The sequence below is a fragment of the Ischnura elegans genome (genome assembly GCF_921293095.1).
Source record: "Ischnura elegans chromosome 13 unlocalized genomic scaffold, ioIscEleg1.1 SUPER_13_unloc_1, whole genome shotgun sequence".
Taxonomy (NCBI): Eukaryota; Metazoa; Arthropoda; class Insecta; order Odonata; family Coenagrionidae; genus Ischnura; species Ischnura elegans.
Window position 1 is genome coordinate 554,021 of NW_025791657.1, and position 18,771 is coordinate 572,791.

The 18,771-nt window shown below is 37.0% G+C and overlaps 1 protein-coding gene across 1 annotated transcript; it reads left to right on the top strand.

Annotated features, from left to right (window-relative positions):
- The first annotated feature begins 1,049 nt into the window (after positions 1-1,049).
- Positions 1,050-18,663, top strand: LOC124172463 (zinc finger protein 2 homolog). The gene is made up of 8 exons (XM_046551902.1): positions 1,050-1,079; positions 1,804-1,923; positions 2,995-3,126; positions 4,291-4,422; positions 5,877-6,002; positions 7,013-7,085; positions 15,601-16,838; positions 18,595-18,663. Exons 2-8 carry the CDS (start codon positions 1,855-1,857, stop codon positions 18,661-18,663), a joined length of 1,839 nt encoding a protein of 612 aa, XP_046407858.1. The 5' UTR covers positions 1,050-1,079; positions 1,804-1,854.
- The last annotated feature ends 108 nt before the right edge of the window (positions 18,664-18,771 follow it).

The following is an 18,771-nucleotide window of genomic DNA, read 5'->3' on the forward strand; positions in this document are numbered from 1 at the left end:
AATAAAATGATAAAAAATGCTACACTGCACCATTCTTACCCTTATTTGGTACACTTTCATTCCTTACATTAGGCCTCGCATAATTTTCTAAGAAAACATTTCTTGCATTAATGACTTTTGTGGGATTATGTGGATCAATTTGTCTTTAACATTTTCTTGTTTCACAATACCCAACAAAATTAACCTTTTTCCCTTAGCATCACACTTACTTCTTTTCTGATCTGGAACAAGATCATATGCAGGACTCCGAAAAACCCTTAAATGTTTGAATGATGACATTTTTCCTCCCCACAACTCTTGCGGAGTCTTACCTTGAATAGCTCTATGTGGTACATAGTTTTTAATGTGGACTGCAGTGTTACAGGTCTCCACCCAATAGCCCTTTGGTAAGCCTGAATCAAACAATGTACATCTAGTCTGTACACATATTGTGCGATTAGAACATTCTGCCACACCATTCTGTTCAGGGGTGTATGGGGTGCTAGTCTGATGGTCTATTCCATGTAACCTTTCAAAGAATCAAACTTTTGATTAGGTAATTCAAGACCATTGTCAGATCTTACAACCTTAATCCTTTTATCAGTCCTGTTCTCAGCCCAAGCTTTAAATTCATTGAATCTATCAAATGTTTCACTTCTGGATTTCAAAAAAATAGCAAAATGGCTTCATGGAATAATCATCAACAACCACAAACATGTTTTTTGCCCCGCCAACTAAGACATCACCTATTCGACCACAGAGATCCATATTTACCAGACCCAAAACTTGATTAACAGGCATGCTGACACCACTACATTTTTATATGAAAACATAGACAGTATGTTTAACATCCATCTTGGTATTACTTTAGAGCATCCCATGCATGTATTTTTAAGGAGATGAGTGTTTTTTCACTGTTACTTTTTCTGCAGAGTTTTGAAGGAGGAGGGGCAGCTGATGACAATTCGGGGCCTTCTGTGGAGACTAAGGGTTGCACTCAAGATGTGATTGAAAAGAATTCACAGCTCACATGCTCAGCCCAAACCACTGAAATATACATTCCTGTGCCAGACTTGGTACTGCCCAGGGAAAATGAGTTGGTAAGTTATGTTCTAGTACACAGTGAAACCTGATTTGAACCACCTTCAGTTATACAAATTTCTCCGTAGCAATAAAGAAGACGGTGTGTCTGTCATAAATATAAGTATATTTATGGGAAGTCACTCAAAGTAATGCCACCGTCAGTTGAGGGATTTTCTAGTTGTAACAAATGAGGCAGAAAACTGAACCACACTAATATTTTTCAGTCAATATCACCTGTACAACACTGGAAATCTCCTGATAGAAATTACTTGTATCTGATGGAGTAGGCTTGTAGATAACGATGTGAAATGTCTGTTTAAGTCATTTGTCTTGGCTATAATTGGGCAGTGTCTCATTATTGCCCTCTCTTTGTTTTAAGCCATCTTTCTCCTTAATTTCAATGAAGGATCCAGCTTTAACTGTTGTGACACCTCATTACAAGCATGGGTAAAGAAAATATTAAGACAATTCAATGTACAGTGGAACCTCAATCTGTCGTTTCAGCTATTTTGCCTCTGCTGTAAGTGGCCAAAATTCTCATTCAAATCACACGCCCTTTGTGACATAACTCTCCCTCCCTAGTTGAACGTTGATATTCTGGAGTATGATGCGGGAGTCGCAAAAATATCATGAGTACATTGGCCAGCTGGAATGATCTCAAGGAAATGAGTATTTTTTATGATCGAATGGGCTTAGTATTGTTTTTTCTTTAATTGAGTGAAGCCTATTACTATCTTCCAGTTTCAAGTGAAGGGCGAGGATGAAGGTAACCTCAGTGAAGGGATTTATCCTATGCTGTACACATCAGATCCAGCAGGAATTTCAACTGATGTGTCAGACCCATTGGCCACTGATGAATTGGTGAGTTGACTTTTGCCTTTTATAGTTCTAATTTTCTACGGCACAATATCATTCCTTAGTGGATTATTCCCAACACCTCTTAGAACAAACGTAAAGCATTCTCCTACTCCTGGTCAATAATGACCAGCTACAGCATACATTTCATGAATGAATAATTTTTAATGAATTATTTATTGTAATGAACCTTTTTTTTACTTTTTTATGCAAAACTGACAGCACAAATTTATTTACTGAGCAAGTGAGAGCACTGTCATTACATCACTGAGCAGTTATTAATGTTTTGATAGTGTAACACAGTATTTAAATCTGGTTTTGACAGAGTGGAAGGGTGATTAGGAATTGAGAGTTGAGAGGAGTACTGTTGAGTTTGGAACAGTTTAATAGCATGACCATGACATCATGATGCAGCTGCTAGCCCGGTCAAACAACATAGCTCGTTCCTTATGAGAGATTGATATTCACAGGAATCAGATCAGATATGGAGTTTGTGATGAAAGTGAATAGGAATATATAACAAGGACTAGGGATTTGTCCTTTACCATTTTTGAATGGGGTGTTGCACGTTGGCAATGCAAATCCATTACCAAAAGACATCAAATTTTAGTGAGGTGAACTGATTTTTATTTAATTTGACTCAATTTTCTGCTGTTGTTGTTCATAGTCTTGAAACTCTTCCACTATTAATGTAATATTAATATTTTGCTTATTCTTGGATTTATATTATTTTCTTAGAAATCAGTGATCTTTGCCTTGCTCATTTTTGAAAATTAATTTAATGCCAGGGGAAGTCTGCAATTTTAAGAACTATTTACTCTCAAGATATTCCCAATAAAGGGGTTCCTTCTTCTCACTAAGAATTTCATTAGATTATATTGAAACAATATGAACATTATTAGCCAAATGTTGTTGGTTGATTAAGTAAATCTATTTCTGCTAAGAGGCAAGAATCGTTCATTGGGAATAATTTATTTTGTACCGACATCCTGTAATTAAAGCATTCTTCATGATCACTTTTGCTTCTTGTACCAATTGATTATAATATGTATCAATGGAGGTTCTTTTTTCCAATAGAGCAATGCGGTAACATACAACTGCCCTTCTGTTAAAGAAGATCATATCAGCGATGATGAAGATAGATATAGACTCAATGATTGCACTGATGGTGCATCAAGCAAACTGATTCATCAAGACATTTCTGGTCAGGTAATACTATTTATGAACTATGTATTGTCTGTTGACCTTGAGTTACACATAAACTGATTGGCATCTTCCTAAAATTGGTTTTTCTTATCTTTAAATATTTATTTTCTTTTTCTGTTATAAATCCTTATTAATCTAACTAATGATATATGTACATCTAGAAGCAGTCTTATCCCTTCTTCCCATCCATTTCTCCATTTCCCTTTTGACTAATGTCATTATAAGTGTATCATATCTCATGCTGTGGCTGATGAAGTTTTGTTTTTTCGAAGACTTCTACATCTATTTTCTGTACTTCCTTGGTACTTCCTCATTCAATCCCTTTTACCTTCTACATTATCCATGAGCAACACATTTTCAATTCTTTCACTTATGACTTTCATGCGGCCGTCGATTTAGAATCTTGCTATCATTTTTAAATATGCTCAGAATGTAGTGTCCAATGAATATTTTCCATATTTTAGTATTATTACTCTCAGCTGTGTGGAGATTCCCGTTTTCTTTAGAGTTCTCTTTGTGCCGAAGCTATTCTATTCACTATTTCTTTCTTGCTTCATCCATCACTGATAACTAGGCCTCATGTAGCTTGTGTGCTTTTAAGGTTATGAGACATGAAAATGACAGTGTTGAAACCATGGTCAGGAGTGGAGATATATGTGAAAGTGTGGAAGTTATCATTTGTTGTTCATATTTTATCATAGATAATAATTGTATTTACACCTGAAACAATTTCATACACTTGAAAGCACTGTTGTATAGCTTTTGAGCAAATATGTATGTAAAGGTTTCAGTTATTTTCGTGCTAGATAATGACATTCTTCTTAAAAGCTCAGTGCTCTTTGCTCTGCTGCTTTTGGGAAGTTAACTACAATGATAGGGGAAGTCCCCACTTTTAAAAGATATTCATTCTCTTTATGTAACCAATGAAGTCGTTTCTCCCTTTTCTTAAGGCTTTTATTGGATTGTATGAGAAGGAAGAATAAGTTAACTGGCTGAATCTTGTTAGTCAATTAAGTTACTCTGTTTTTTACAAATAGGCCAGAATACTTGATCAGGGATTACTTGTTTACTACAGACACCCTGTAATTCAAGCTTCGTTCATGATCACTTATGCTTGTGCACCAATAGATGAAAATGTGTATCAAAGTGTGTTCCTCTTTCCAATAGAGTGATCTGGTAACGTACGAGTGCTCCTCTGTTAAAAATGATGAGATAAGCGATGATGAAGAAGAATATGTGTTGAATGATTGCTCTGATGGTTTTACAAGCAAACAGGTGCATCAAGACTCTTCTATTCAGGTAATACTATTTATGAACTATTTATTTTCCAGTGAACTTGAATTGCATATGAACTATGTTGCCATCATAAACCCACGTTCCTAAAATTCATTTCTTAGAGTCCTCAAATCTTAACTAACATCTGCTTATCTTTTCATGTTAATGCTCTTCTTTTTGTGTATCCTTAATAACCTGACTTATTAAAACATTGAGCCATTTTTTCCCTACTTTCAGTCCACCTGTCCTCCTCGTTGTCTGTCTATTCTTCTTACTAGGCCATCATATCTCATGATGTAGCCGATTAAGTTAAGATTTTTAGAAGTCATCTTATCTCCCACTCTTCTTTTGACTTTTCTTCAGCTGTCAATTTTGAAACCTTGCTACTATTTATAAATATGTTCCATATGTAGTGTTTGATGAATCGTTTCCTTACAGCTGTATTTCAATTCTCAGCTCTGAGTAGATTATTCTTTTTTATAGAATGCTCTCTGTACCTGTGCTATTCTACTTACTATTTCTTTCCCGCTTCATCCATCACTGGTTATTCTGCTTCCCTTAGTATAACATGTCTGTCAGTTTTTAAGGTTATGTGAAGTGAAAATGAGATAGTGATGAAACCATGGTCAGTAGTGGAGGTATACATTTCCAGTTGTCTTTTGTTGTTCATATTTATCACGGATATATTGCATTTATACCAGAAAAATTTTTCACATCCTTGAAAGCACTGTTGTATACCTTCTGAGCAAATATGTTGTTAAAGGTTCAGTTATTTCTGGGAAAACTAATGACGTTCTACTTGAATATACATTATGTAATTTTCATTTAGTCCCTGGAAGTAAGAACAGCTCAATTACACACCACTCATCAATTGTTTGTCCAGGGTAACATAAACCTTCATATTTTCCCATTGAAGTTAAGCATCTCTTGTCCTATAAGGAGTTCATGTATATATAACTTTCTTCATTAACTTGGAATTGCCTCCTGTTATATCTAGTCTGAGTAACTTATTGTTATTAATCAAAATGTTTGACAAACTGACTTCTAAAGCAAAGCACCATAAATTATTCTCCTTTATTGACCCTATTAATTTTTCATGAATGTGTGTTATTACATTTGTGCTCTGGACTCTCATGGAAATTTCTCCCATAAAATAGGTTTCTAATAAGAATAGGATTACATCTGGAGTTTAACATTTCCAGAAACCATTGCCCTGAGGATCATTATGTGGCTTTAGAAGGGATTTTGCAATGCAAAAAAGAGGTTTTAAGTCTGTATTAGAGTGGTAACTTTAATAAACATAAGCATAAACAATATAAAATGCTGACATTATTTACTTTGAGGATGCTTGCAGGGTAGCATGAAGAATGTATCCATCTTGAATGAACTTTAATTTTATTCGAAAGACAAATTCTCAAAAGCATTTCTTTTTTTTGTATCTCAATCATGTATGATGATGAGTTGGCATAATGTTGCAGCCCATAACCTTAACTGCTTCCCAAGGTGAAAAGGTGGAAACTCAGGGCACAGGAGCCGTAGTGGTAGACCTGGAGTGGACGCTGATTGGGGTAAAGAAGGAATCATCTCTAGAAGAGAATGCCCAGGTATATTAGGAATTCTTGCTATGGAATTTAATTAATTGATGATGGCGATATGTAGTAGGTAAAAATGTAAACATTTTTCATTGTAAATGGTAGGACGTTTAGCTTTCTGCACAGCTGTTAAGGTTACCCATTTGATTCAAATTTTCTAATTCCTGAAGTAGTATTCATATCTCAAAAGAAACCGTTTTCATTCCTTTTTATGTTTTATTTATGTGTTATATAATGCTTTCCTTATATTTTACGAAAGAAAATGCTGGTATTAATCATCTCATTAAGAATATCAGGTCTTACATTCAAATCAAACTTTTTAGTGATATAATATGTTAGAAGCTGCCCACAAATCACCCAAATGTAGGTTTACATAACCAATGGCTAAAACAAGAAAAGGGGGTCAACATTTACAGGTCTATTTTACTCCCTCATAAATGGTCTGCCTTCATGTAGGAGCGATAGCCCCGCGGTTATGATGTGTGGCTACTACCTGGAACTTCTAGGTTCAATTTTCACATGGAGCACTTTTCATAATTAATTCCTACTTTTCATTTTACAAATATTATGTTTATTATTGGCTCCATGATTTTCACTGAAAAATTTAGTTTTCAGTGTCGGTATCTTCTTGTGCAATGTGGCTGCGTTAGGTTTTATGCCATTTTTTGACACGGATGCCTAATTTCAAATATGTTATTTTGGTTCTGTGATTACCAAAGAAACTTTAATTTTTTTATATTATCCTATGAAAATAAAATGACATCAATTGCAGAGTTAACTAATAAAGATAATATTACAAAGCCGGCATAACATAAATCAAAGACCACTTTGATGTTGAAAGAAATGCGAATATATTCAATTTGCTGAGAGTGTTGAAAAAGGATTTATTGTGAGTGGAAAATATTTGTTAGGAATACCAACTTTTGATGCAATATGATGCATGAAGTAGTTTTAGTGAATCCTTAAAAAAATTTCTGAATCCTTTGTGCATACATGATTCATTTGTTGATGATTACTTACAGCTTACTTTAGGCGAGGATGGGGACCCAATTGAGAGATCAACTATTGCCCATGATTCCGCTACGAAGGCATTTGGTGAGTACTGTTTAGGATTGCAAATAACTCTATACATGGAGGAAATGATGTTCATGTAGAGGATGTACATATTTATGCTTTTATTTTGTCAACTGTTGCTGTTACGAGGGACATAGTTGAGAATGCGATAGTGGCCGATGAGTCTGCAATGGCATCAGTGGGTTAGTGCTCTCAAGGGCTACAAATAGCGGTATATAGATAAGGCTTAGGCTGCTTTCTGATGGGATGTCTTTTCACTGGCCACTATCCCGTGTGCCAGCATGCTTTCAAATAACCATATGTCTCTATGGATGCCTTCAGATGAGTCTAATTATACCATGGTCTCCGCTGCACCCATTTCATTCCAGAATGGAACCGTGCCATTGGCACCATGAACGGGCCCAAAAATTGATGCCGATTTCAAATGTGACGCCTTGCTAGATTTCATGATGCCATGCCGTGAATGGGGGATGGTACTGTGATGTCATATTTCCTGAAAGTGGCCTTCTTGTGACTTATTATTCATCCATCCATATTTTTTGTTTTCTTTGGTTTAAGTGTCAAATTGATAGGGAAGAAGAGTTACATTTACTTGCTTTTGTGGTCATCTGTATCATTTTTAATGCCTGACAAAAATTTTTGTTGTATTGAAATTTTTAACATTTAACCAGCCATGTTTTGAGACCAGTTTATTGAAAAAAAATAGAAATATATCACCATAAAGGAGCACTTGGCTTGAGAATCGAGTATTGAAAATTCTTAATTGAAAATGTGAATATGGAAACTGGTCATGTGAATGGAAAAATTATCTTTGCTTTTGCCCCATTTTAAGTTAGTGGGAAAATTATGGAAAATATTTTAAATGGGCGCATTCCTTTTCGCCCTTCTTTCCCTACAATAGGCTATGGTGCTTTTTTAGGTTTTACAGAGAGCCAAGCATGAAGCTTCCTTGGTGGAGAAAATACTGTTTACATAATATAAAATCGATAGTAATGCGCCAGTAATGGAATCAGTATGGCTAAGAACAACCAAACTTCATTTCATTCCCTTAATTGTAGGATTTTGGTGTTATAAAACAGCATAGTATTGATAGTGGGTGTCATGCTAACTTTGGTTAGTAAGGTAATGATTCTAGCTGTAAGTTTTATCTATCTCACTGCAGGATGTAAATTCAGGGGCAGTCACTTTCCCCTTTTAACACTTTCATGTCAAACGTGGGTCGGAGCCAACGGGCATTTTCATGCCATACACCTAACGCCAGGTATAGCTTATTGTTCATGGTGAATTTTGCATGGAATTACACACATTCTTACTTCTACGAGGTTGACTTTAATCTGGACTTCCGAAAAAATACTTACATGTCATATACAACCAGCAGGGAGAAGATGTTAAAAAAAAAGAATAACAAAATGCACCGCGGCAATTGGCCAAGATGATGTCACAGAAAAAACAAACATTACAAAACTCCCTCCTTTGCTGTGACATCATTTACGCAATACAAACAATCATAAACAAAAAAATGGTCCACACAAAAAAATTCTTTCAATATTCCACTCTTGAATATTGATGTAACTTCATAACAAATTCATCTGCCACGTTATCACTACTACATATATATTCATATCTTAAAATACCCTTTTTAACATAATCTCTACATAAGTTGTACTTTATTTACAAATGCTTAGACAGCTCTGTATCCCCATAATGCTTAGCAAGCCACATTGCACTCATGTTATCAGCTTTAGATACATACTCTGCTTCGCAAGTAGATGCTGATACAGTGTCTGACTTCTTGGGTAATTTGCTAATCAGACTCACTGGAGCATTTGCAAACATAGATATGTAAACAGTAACAGATTTTCTCTCCAAGGAATTGGCAAAATCTGCATCACAAAACAGCAAAATAGGACATTCTGAACGACAAAATTTCAATTTTACATCCGAAGTCCTTTTCAAGTAAAACATAATGTGCTTTACATCTTGCCAGTTTCTATTAGATGGATTACTATTGCTTTGACGAGCTTAACATACAGCAGAATATATGTCAGGCCTTGTAGTAGTGGCTACATATAACAACATACCAACAGCTTTCCTGTACACATACTCATTGAACCTTTTGGATTCTTGATCATAATGTCTGTCATTTCTATCTATCTCTAATGGAGACGACCTCCCTTCCCTTCTTCAAGTCTGAATTCCTTTAGTATTTGTTGTATGTAAGGATTTTGGTGAATAAACATCTCATGGTTCCCATACTTGATACTCATTGACAAAAAATGTGTCATCTTCCCTAGGACTCTAATCTCGAGTTTGCATCCTGATTCTTTCTTAACACGTTCTACTTGTTCAATCTTCCCCCAAAATGCCAAATCATCAACGTAAATACCAATACATTGATCTTCACTCTCATTCACATACAGGCATGGATCCTTTACCAGCTTCTTCAAACCCAAATCATTCAAGACGTTATGCAAAGTCACATGCCACTCCCTAGCGCTTTGTTTTAAACCATATAAGCTTTTTAAAAGTTTCCACACCTTTCCCTTATCTATTGTAAAGAACCTTGGTTGGTCCATTTACACTTCTTCAGTAAGTTCTCTGTGCAAGTACGCTGTAAGAACGTCAATGTGTTCTTCCACCCAATTGTTTTGAACTGCCAGTGCCATCATCAGCCTAATTGTCTTTTTTTTTATAACTGGGGCATAAGTATCATGAAAATCTACACTCTGAACTTGCTTAAACACCTGTGCCACCAATCTGGCCTTGAACCTATTCACACTGCCATCTGGATTTTTCTTTAGTTTCAGAACCCACTTGCATCCTAGAATGTTCTTATCAACAAGTCTATCTACCAACACATAAGTACCTGCAGCTCTAATACTTTCTAACTCACTCTCCATAGCTGCCCTCCACTCATCAGCATATTCTCCACTTAAAGCTTCTACTGGGCTTAAGGGTTCCTCAATAAAATCAGATATTAATACTGAGAAATTGCAACAAGAACATTTTTTACCTTATGTTCCCTTTCACTTCTACGTAATGGGGCAATATCTAAATCCTCACCTTCATCATTCATGCCACTAACCAAATCATTCTCATTGGCCCCAACTTCAGTTATGACCTCATTCCTATCCCCAACTTCATTCACAAAATCATCATCTGCAATCACATCTCCAAATTCATTCACAAAATCATCATCTGCAATCACATCTAAATTCTCATCATCATAGTCACAATCATAAACCATCATTCTGTCTTTTGATGTAGTCCTTTCTTTGAAGGGAAACTTGTTTTCTTGGAATTTAACATTCAATTATACAATCTGTAACCTTTAACATGGTTCTCATATCCTAAGAATACACATTGCACTGCTCTGGGTAGGAATTTACCCTGTTTTTTCGCTAACCAGGCAGCACACCCAAATATTCTTTGTCTGCTCAACTCTTTATCCACTCTCTGTCCCTTCCACTATTGAAAAGGGATTCTATTATTTATCGCTCGTGAAGGACTTAAATTGCATATGAAACATGCTGTGTTGGCAGCTTCACACCAAAATGATGTAGGCAAACCTGACTGAAATAATAAGCATCTTACCATGTCTACAATAGTTGGGTTATACCTTTCTGCCACCCCATTCTGTTGTGGAGAGTATGCGACAGATTTTCGATGAACAATCCCATTTTCTCTGAGAAAGTTCTCAAAAATACCCCCACAATACTCACCACCCCCATCAGTCTGTAAGCATTTTAATTCTAGGCCATGCAGTTTCTCGACTTCAACCTTATAATCCTTAAATTTTGAAAAGACTTCATTCTTTTTCTTACAGAATTTCACTACTGAGTACCTACTAAAATCATCAATAAAGGTTACCATGTACATTGCTCCACCGTGTGATCTAACGGGAGAAATCATTTAATCACTGTGCACTAGTTCTAATGGTTTGCTAGTTATTCTGTCTCTTCTCACTGGAAAAATGGTGTTTTTCATCTTACCTTCTATACATACATCACAGCTCTCTCTTTATTTAGGTACCTTGAGTTTTTCTAACCCTAGAATTATCTTTATGGCATCTGTGTGCAAGTGTCCAAGTCTCTGATGCCAAACATCAATGCTGACTGCTTTCAATGCCACTGCTTCAATGTCATCCTCGACCTTGAAATCATCAGATTGCACTACACATGATTGAGCAACATTAGAAATTACCACATCTCCCTCCAGAGCATATAATCCTTCATGTACATATGCCGTAAATACATTGCTCCCATCAAATATACCAGTAGCACATTCTTTATCAAATAGTACCTTCACATTGTGCCCATTCAGTTTGGAAATTGAAACTAAATTGAAATTTAATTCAGGCACATACAACACATTTTTCATTTCTAGGTCATTACCACCACATTTTTCTGACATACTGAGCACAATAGTACCCCGTCCACAAACCTTAATACTACCTTAACTAAGAGTTACATTTCCACCTCCCGGAGTGAATGATGAAAACAATTCCATCTTAGAAGTCATATGCTCAGTCGCGGCTGAGTCTAACAACCACATATTAGGACCTTTCAGAGCAGACAAAGCATACAATCTTACACAACTAATGGTTTTCTTTTCTGACTTCGCTTGCACAAGATTATTATTAGTTTTACTTACATTCTTACTTGTACAGTCAGCAGCCCAATGTCCCCATTCCTGACAAGCATAGCACTGCACTTCAGGACACACTTTACTAATATGACCAGATTTCTTACATTTAAAACAACACCTGGTATTGTTTTCCCTCTTCTCCACTGCAGCAAGTTGACCTTTCCCTTTCGGCCTTGAACGACTCTTCCTTTCCTACTTATAGGTTATGAGCGCAGTCCGGTCATTTTCCTCTCCGTTCAGTTGTAGGCGCCTCCTTTCTTCGTCCAGCAAACGTCCCTTCCCCTTCCGCGTTGTTAGCTGAGGCTCTTGGAGAACGTTTTGAATAAACACTTCGTATACATCAAGTGGAAGTCCCGCCGACAGAAAATTAGCTACGACTTCATCATCGAACTCAATACCACCTCTCTGCACTTTCTTATTCAGTCTTTCAATGGATGCTGCATATTCTTGCATGCTGATGTCTTCGGTCTTGCTTACGTTGACCATCTCCTTCAGTGCGTACAAAGCATGGAACTTCGTAGACGTGACATATATTTCTTCTAAAATCGCCCATGCCGCTTTCACTCGGGTACAGTCCTCAATATCTAATAAAAAATCATCACCTACGGTTTTGTATAATACTGAGATAGCCTTTCAGTTAAGTCTTAATTGGTCAACGTTCAACTCCTCAATTTCGTGATATCCCGGCTCTATCGCAATCCAACAATGTTTATCAATTAAGTGCGCCTTCACACGCAACTTCCATACGAAATAATTTCCATTAGACAATTTTGGAATAAAATTGCCGTTATGGTCCTCACTGTCCGCCATGATGACTAGTGAAAAACCTCACAATCAGTCGCTCAGTGATATACTTCACTCGAATTCGTCAACCTTCAACAAGTATTTCAATCTGCACTCTACTTGGTTGCCTGTCTGGGCCCTTAACCTATTGTTCATGGTGAATTTCGCATGAAATGACACACATTCTTACTTCAACAAGGTTGACTTTAATCTGGACTTCGAAAAAACACTCTTACATGTCATACACAACCAGCAGGTAGAAGACGTTAAAAAAAAAGAAGAACAAAATGCACCGCGGCGATTGGCCAAGATGATGTCACAGAAAAAACAAACATTACAACATAGCTGTCGTGGATTTTTCAATGCAAACGATTAGATATCTTCTCCTGCCAATGCGAGGGAAGGGAAGATACCCCTGAGTTTGAAATGGTCGGATGCATTCAGTGGCCGTACTCTATATTTCGAATTTATTCAGTATTAGGCTGTAAAGTTATGGGCAGTCAACTATACCCTTTCTTGCCAGTTGGAAAACGTTTTTGTGCTACGAGAAGCATTAGGACATTTTAAACATTTCTGTATGGAGCTCTATTTTGGGGGGAGTTGCATGGGTATTTTAGTCCCTTAGAATTCAGACCCAGCTCATCTGGGTATCTATCCCTCACTCCAGTCACTTACCCAGTCATAGCATTAATCCGCAGCCAACTCATTTCATTACCAATGTTTTTTCAACCAGAAATTGTATTTCATTTTCAATAATTTACTCTTTTAAAAGATTGCCTGCAGTGAGGATGATCATAAATGAGTGGGAGGGTTCTGGTCTTCTACGTATGAAAATGTCCATCGCCTCCACCCGACATCCAGCACGAAAGTGTTTAGCCCGACCCACCCACTCATTTATATCCTCTCCCCAGTACTCCGTCGTGAAGTGGTTGCACTGTCAATTGTTTTTGCGATGATATATTTTTTTGCATACTACATACTATTGAAATTTTTTACTTTGAAATGAATTCTCCATTTTTTCTCTGTGCGTAAGCAATTTTGAAAACGAAATTTTAGCGTTAAAAATAACGAATTTCTGAAGTTATAGTCTTCGAACCTTGTGTTCACTAACTTTGTTGTCATTAACACTACAAATCCGTTTAAAATTCAAAAATGCTTAAAAGAGGTTAGTAATTTTTAGAAGGTTAAATTATTGAAAACAAGTACTACATTCGGTTTAAAAAATACTGGTAACACAATAAGTTGTCCATGGACATGTGTTGAGATAGAGATAGAGACTCAAGTGCAGTAGCAGGCGTAAAGGAAGGGCACACCGTTGAGTTGTCTCCCAAATGAGTAGTGAACTCTACTCTAAAAAAAGCTAAACACAGACTCCAAATATTCTCATGCTGTCGAGGACACAGTGTGTCACACATCTAAGTTACTGTTATGGGTACCTTGGCAAGTGGCCTGCTTTATTGCCTCCTCTGCAGGGAGGGGTAGTAGGGGTGCAAGAGACCTTAAGCTGATGCTTTACAAGGGACAAAGTTCAACCGTTTTCCCTGCAGTGAGTTACAGAAATCCGCACTCCTAAAATACAAAGCAGTGATTCGCAGCCGTACGATTTATTAAAGGTACCCTTCTTCTGGGTTCTTTATCTCATAGCTTTGCTGATATGGGAGTATTTATTGTGGGTGTCACTCCCCTGTCGCGTTTAAATATAACATATCTTCTTCGTAGTGGAATTGCTAAATAGTCAACTGAATAGGAAGTGTTTTCAGTTCATTTTCTATTATAAACTGTGAATAAGCGGTCCTGCATGTGCAACAGTTTTTCATGGTAACTATCTTTTATAGAAATTATTTTGCATTTGCAGCCCAAAGGACCTACTGAATTAGTAATTCAGCTGTATTGTTGTAATATTGTTATTCTGTTAGTTGAACGATTTGTGGGTGCCAAAAAGTACATGTGATAACTAGTTCACTATTGTTTCCCTGGCCCAAATATTTGCTGGAAAATAGGCTTTCATACATTGGTACGATCAAAAGTAGTTAAATGTAAATTAAGAAAGGATTTTGACCCAGCAAGAGCAGAGCAATGAATTTATATCTCTTTAATTTCCAAAAGAATTATATGTTCATGTCATACTGCCCAAATGGATAAATGGCATCAGTTCTTGTTCATTACACAATGCGTCACGATACTGCCATTTATGTTGAAAGTGGTAGCCAAAAGAAATCTGATGTGCGTACATACTACAACAGAACTAAAATTGGCGTCAATGAAGTGGACCAACTGTGTACAAAATTCAATGGGGCTCAGTGATTTTCTGCATAAGATTGCTTAGATAGCAATAAAGACGCTAATTATGAAAAAGAGTGGAATCACTACTATCCCAACGTAAATAAAAGCTGAGGCGTGCGTGCAATCCTGGAATATGTAGCCCCGATACGCCTCCAAACGATTGTTTATCTCATTACAGTTAAGAATAATTGTTCACCAGATCGTTATTTTGTTTATTTTATTGCTTTTAGCTTTGAATGCTTAATGGTTTTATGAAAACGAATTCAGGAATAATTAAAAATATATTTTATAGATGTTCATCTATAGTGCCACAAAATTTACGATTTTTATTTTTTAATTGGTTGATTGAGTGATTTTTTATTTACAAAATATTTGCTAATCATAAGATATTCAATCGAATTGTAAATTAATTTCTCTTTTTAAAATATCTACCTTAGGACAATTGAAAATAAAGAAAAAAGGTTTAAATCACAGTCTGCCTTAAAATAAAACAAATTTTTAAAGTGGCCTGATTTCTTTCTTCTTCTTCAATTGTAAGTCAGATGTGTGGTGTGCATGTGTTTTGGCTTATGTATTAATACGATGGGTTATAATGATTCCTGTTGCCCTAGACGTTTTTGTGTTATGTGTTTCTTTCCCAATCTTTTCCCATCCATTCATTTTCTGTTTATTTTTGTCTCTGGTTTCAAGACCAGGCCAGGCTATATTTTAACTCCGTGATTAATGGCATTTTTCATCCATTAAATCGATTTTGAGGGGAAGGATAACGAGTCCTAGATATCATGTTTGAATGTGATAGTTGTCATTTGAAATTCTTTTCTAGGGTTCCAAACAGACGATGGAATCCCCATTCAAACACCATCAACTTCATATCTGCCTGCGGAAGGAAATGTGAGGAATTATTCAATTGATGAATGCACTGGTCCCTCAGCTTTTGTGACACAAATTGATTCCAACTCTGGAGCATCCCTAGTAAAGGCAGAAAGAAACCTGATGGATGAAGACTTGGAAAAATGTGGTGCTCCAGATACTGATATGAAAACAAATAGCTCAATTCCTGATGATAGACAATGCAATGCGAGAAACAACAAATCACATAAAATCAGCGGAACCGGAGGCGCAAAGACTTTTTTTGGGAAGAAAGGTGGTCATGATGCACCAAATACCATGAATAGCCTTAGGAATATCAGACTTAATAGAATTGAAAGAAATGGGTGTGAGACCCTCGTGGGAGACAAGGAGGAGATGCCTAATTGCTCGATCAAAAATCCTGGGATCAGTAACAGGTCAAACAAAAATTCATTTCACTGCAGAGATGCATTCAACGACAAAAATGAGCTAATCAAACACACAAAAAGTAATTCTGTTGCTCATAATTTTGATGCTGTAGCAGAATCATCAATCGCAGAGAAATCTTATTCGCGTTCAGTCTGCAAAACGTCCTTCTCTCTGCGTAATGACCTTGTTTCCCACATGCGTTCACGCACAGGAGAGAGACCTTTTTCATGCAACGAGTGTCAAAAGGCTTTCTCGAGGAAGTCCCACTTAGATCGTCATATTCGTACACACACGGGAGAGAAACCTTTTACTTGCAACGAGTGTGAAAAGTCTTTCTCGGATGAGAGCGCCTTAGTTGAACATATTCGTACGCACACTGGGGAGAAACCTTATTCTTGTAGCATTTGCTCCAAGTCTTTTAATCAGAGTGGCAACCTCAATGCACACATCCGTACACACACGGGAGAGAGACCTTTTTCCTGCAATGAGTGTGAAAAGTCTTTCTCGAAGAAGGTCCAATTAGTTCGTCATAATCGTACACACACGGGAGAGAAACCTTTTTCTTGCAACGACTGTGAAAAGTCTTTCTCCGAGAAGAACACCTTGGTTAGACATGCACGCACGCACACGGGAGAGAAACCTTATTCGTGTAGCATTTGCTCCAAGTCTTTTACTCTGAGTGTCAGCCTCAATAGACACATCCGTACACACACGGGAGAGAAACCTTATACTTGCAACTATTGTGAAAAATGTTTTTCGAATAAGAGCCACTTAGTTAGACATGTACGTATGCATTAGGGAAAGAAACCTTTTTCATGAAACGAGTGTGAAAAGTCTTTCTCAAGAATGGGAGACATAGCGACATTTTTTCGTACACACTCGGGGGAGAATTCTTATTCGTACAAAAGGTGCGATAGTTCTTTTCCTTTAAGCAAAATTCTGGTCGGACACATTTGAACGCGCGCAGGAGGGATACTTTTTTAATGCAGAATTTGCGAAAACACCCTTCACTCAGTTGTTCTCTCAACTGTCACATGCTAAATCACACGGATGAGAAACATTATTTGTGCGGTGACAAAGAGCCTATTAAAATGGACATGTGTGCACACCCAATAGGATATTTATTTTTGCAACATCTGCAGTAACTATTTCACTCGTTAATACGACCTAGTTACACATTCGTACAAAAAGAGAAGATTAAAACTATCAATTTAACATTCGCTGCAAATATTTTGATTAGAGTGCTTACCTTCACAGTCACATGTGAGAGCAGCTATTTTTATGCATAACTTGCATCAATCCAGCACTGCAAGGAAAGACCTTGACCACCACATGTGTACATGAAAAGATTTGAGACATTATTCATGATGAGTTTGTGCTATGTATTTCACTTTTTGTTTCAACCTCTACTGCCACATTGACACGCAAGTGAGAGACACTTATTCATGTTGTGTATGCTGTGATGATTTTACTTGGATAAGTCACCTTTGTGCATGCAACATGTTTGCTCGGGGACAGGATAATTCATACAAATGTTACAAATGTGTCTAATTCAATCTCATGCAAATATGCACCTAAGAGCCCAGTAGATAATTCTTGCCTGCACATCGAGGAATGAATGATAGTTTAGTGCCAACATGGATTATTGACAATATATGTGAATGCATGAAGAATGTAGCAAGTCATGTATTTTTAGATTTTCAAAGTGAATATTGGAGGAAAGCAGTTGCAGAAAAGGGTACAGCCAGTCTGGCAGATTGGGATAAAGCAGCCTGCATTCCACATTTTTGATTGAAGACGACATTTATTTTCAATCCAATGTGTATTGCTCAAAGCCCAGCCTCTACAGTAATTTAATAATTGGTTCTGAATTTTCATGGAATGTATCATATGTCCTTTGAATATTTTTGGTTGAAATAATCAGTATTGTATCCACATGTTATAAGTAATGTGATAATATTGCACAATAATAGGCTCTTGTCCGAGTTTGCTAATTTTATGAATTTAGTATGTTTTAGTTTATTTTCATTCTTAATATATTTTCAATTTTATTCCTACTTTTTAATTTTTGGTCGAGGCTGAGCTGTAAGCCACCGAGTACATCCGCTGTGTTGCGGATGTTGGGTAAAACTTAAGATATAAAGTTTAGTGGCCATATGAGAGAGTTAACTTGTCGAATAATCAGTCACGGACAAATGGCGGCATTACCCCGAGCTGATATGAGTCTATCCCCGGCCAAGATAGGCCATCTAAATGATACATAAAGCCTGTGAAGATGCCGTGATTTGGCAATGCGAGGCTTCCCCTTATTGTGCCTTACATCACCTGGGGGTGAGGGCAGCAGCTATTCTTCATATGAGTGAGGGTGGAGACCACAGTGGTCTGCTCGAAGACACTCATTTCAATGCAGGCATGAGAACATGTACTTAAACAGCTGTGGTACTACAATGTGGAAGGCAAGGGAAACGTCCACATAATTGTCCCGAGGAGTCGCTGCAACTCCAACTTTAATTAATCATGCATGATGGGATTCTCTCAGGTAAAACATGATGGAGCTGAGCTGGACCACTATTCTGATCTCCAGGAGGAGACTGCCCGAGAGGATTAATTTGTCAACTGTGATACAGTTATGACGCAAGGTACACGGAACGGGATATCACCAAGTACCTGCGGTGAGCTAGAAAACATTATGGTGGGAATTCCAAATTTAAATCTC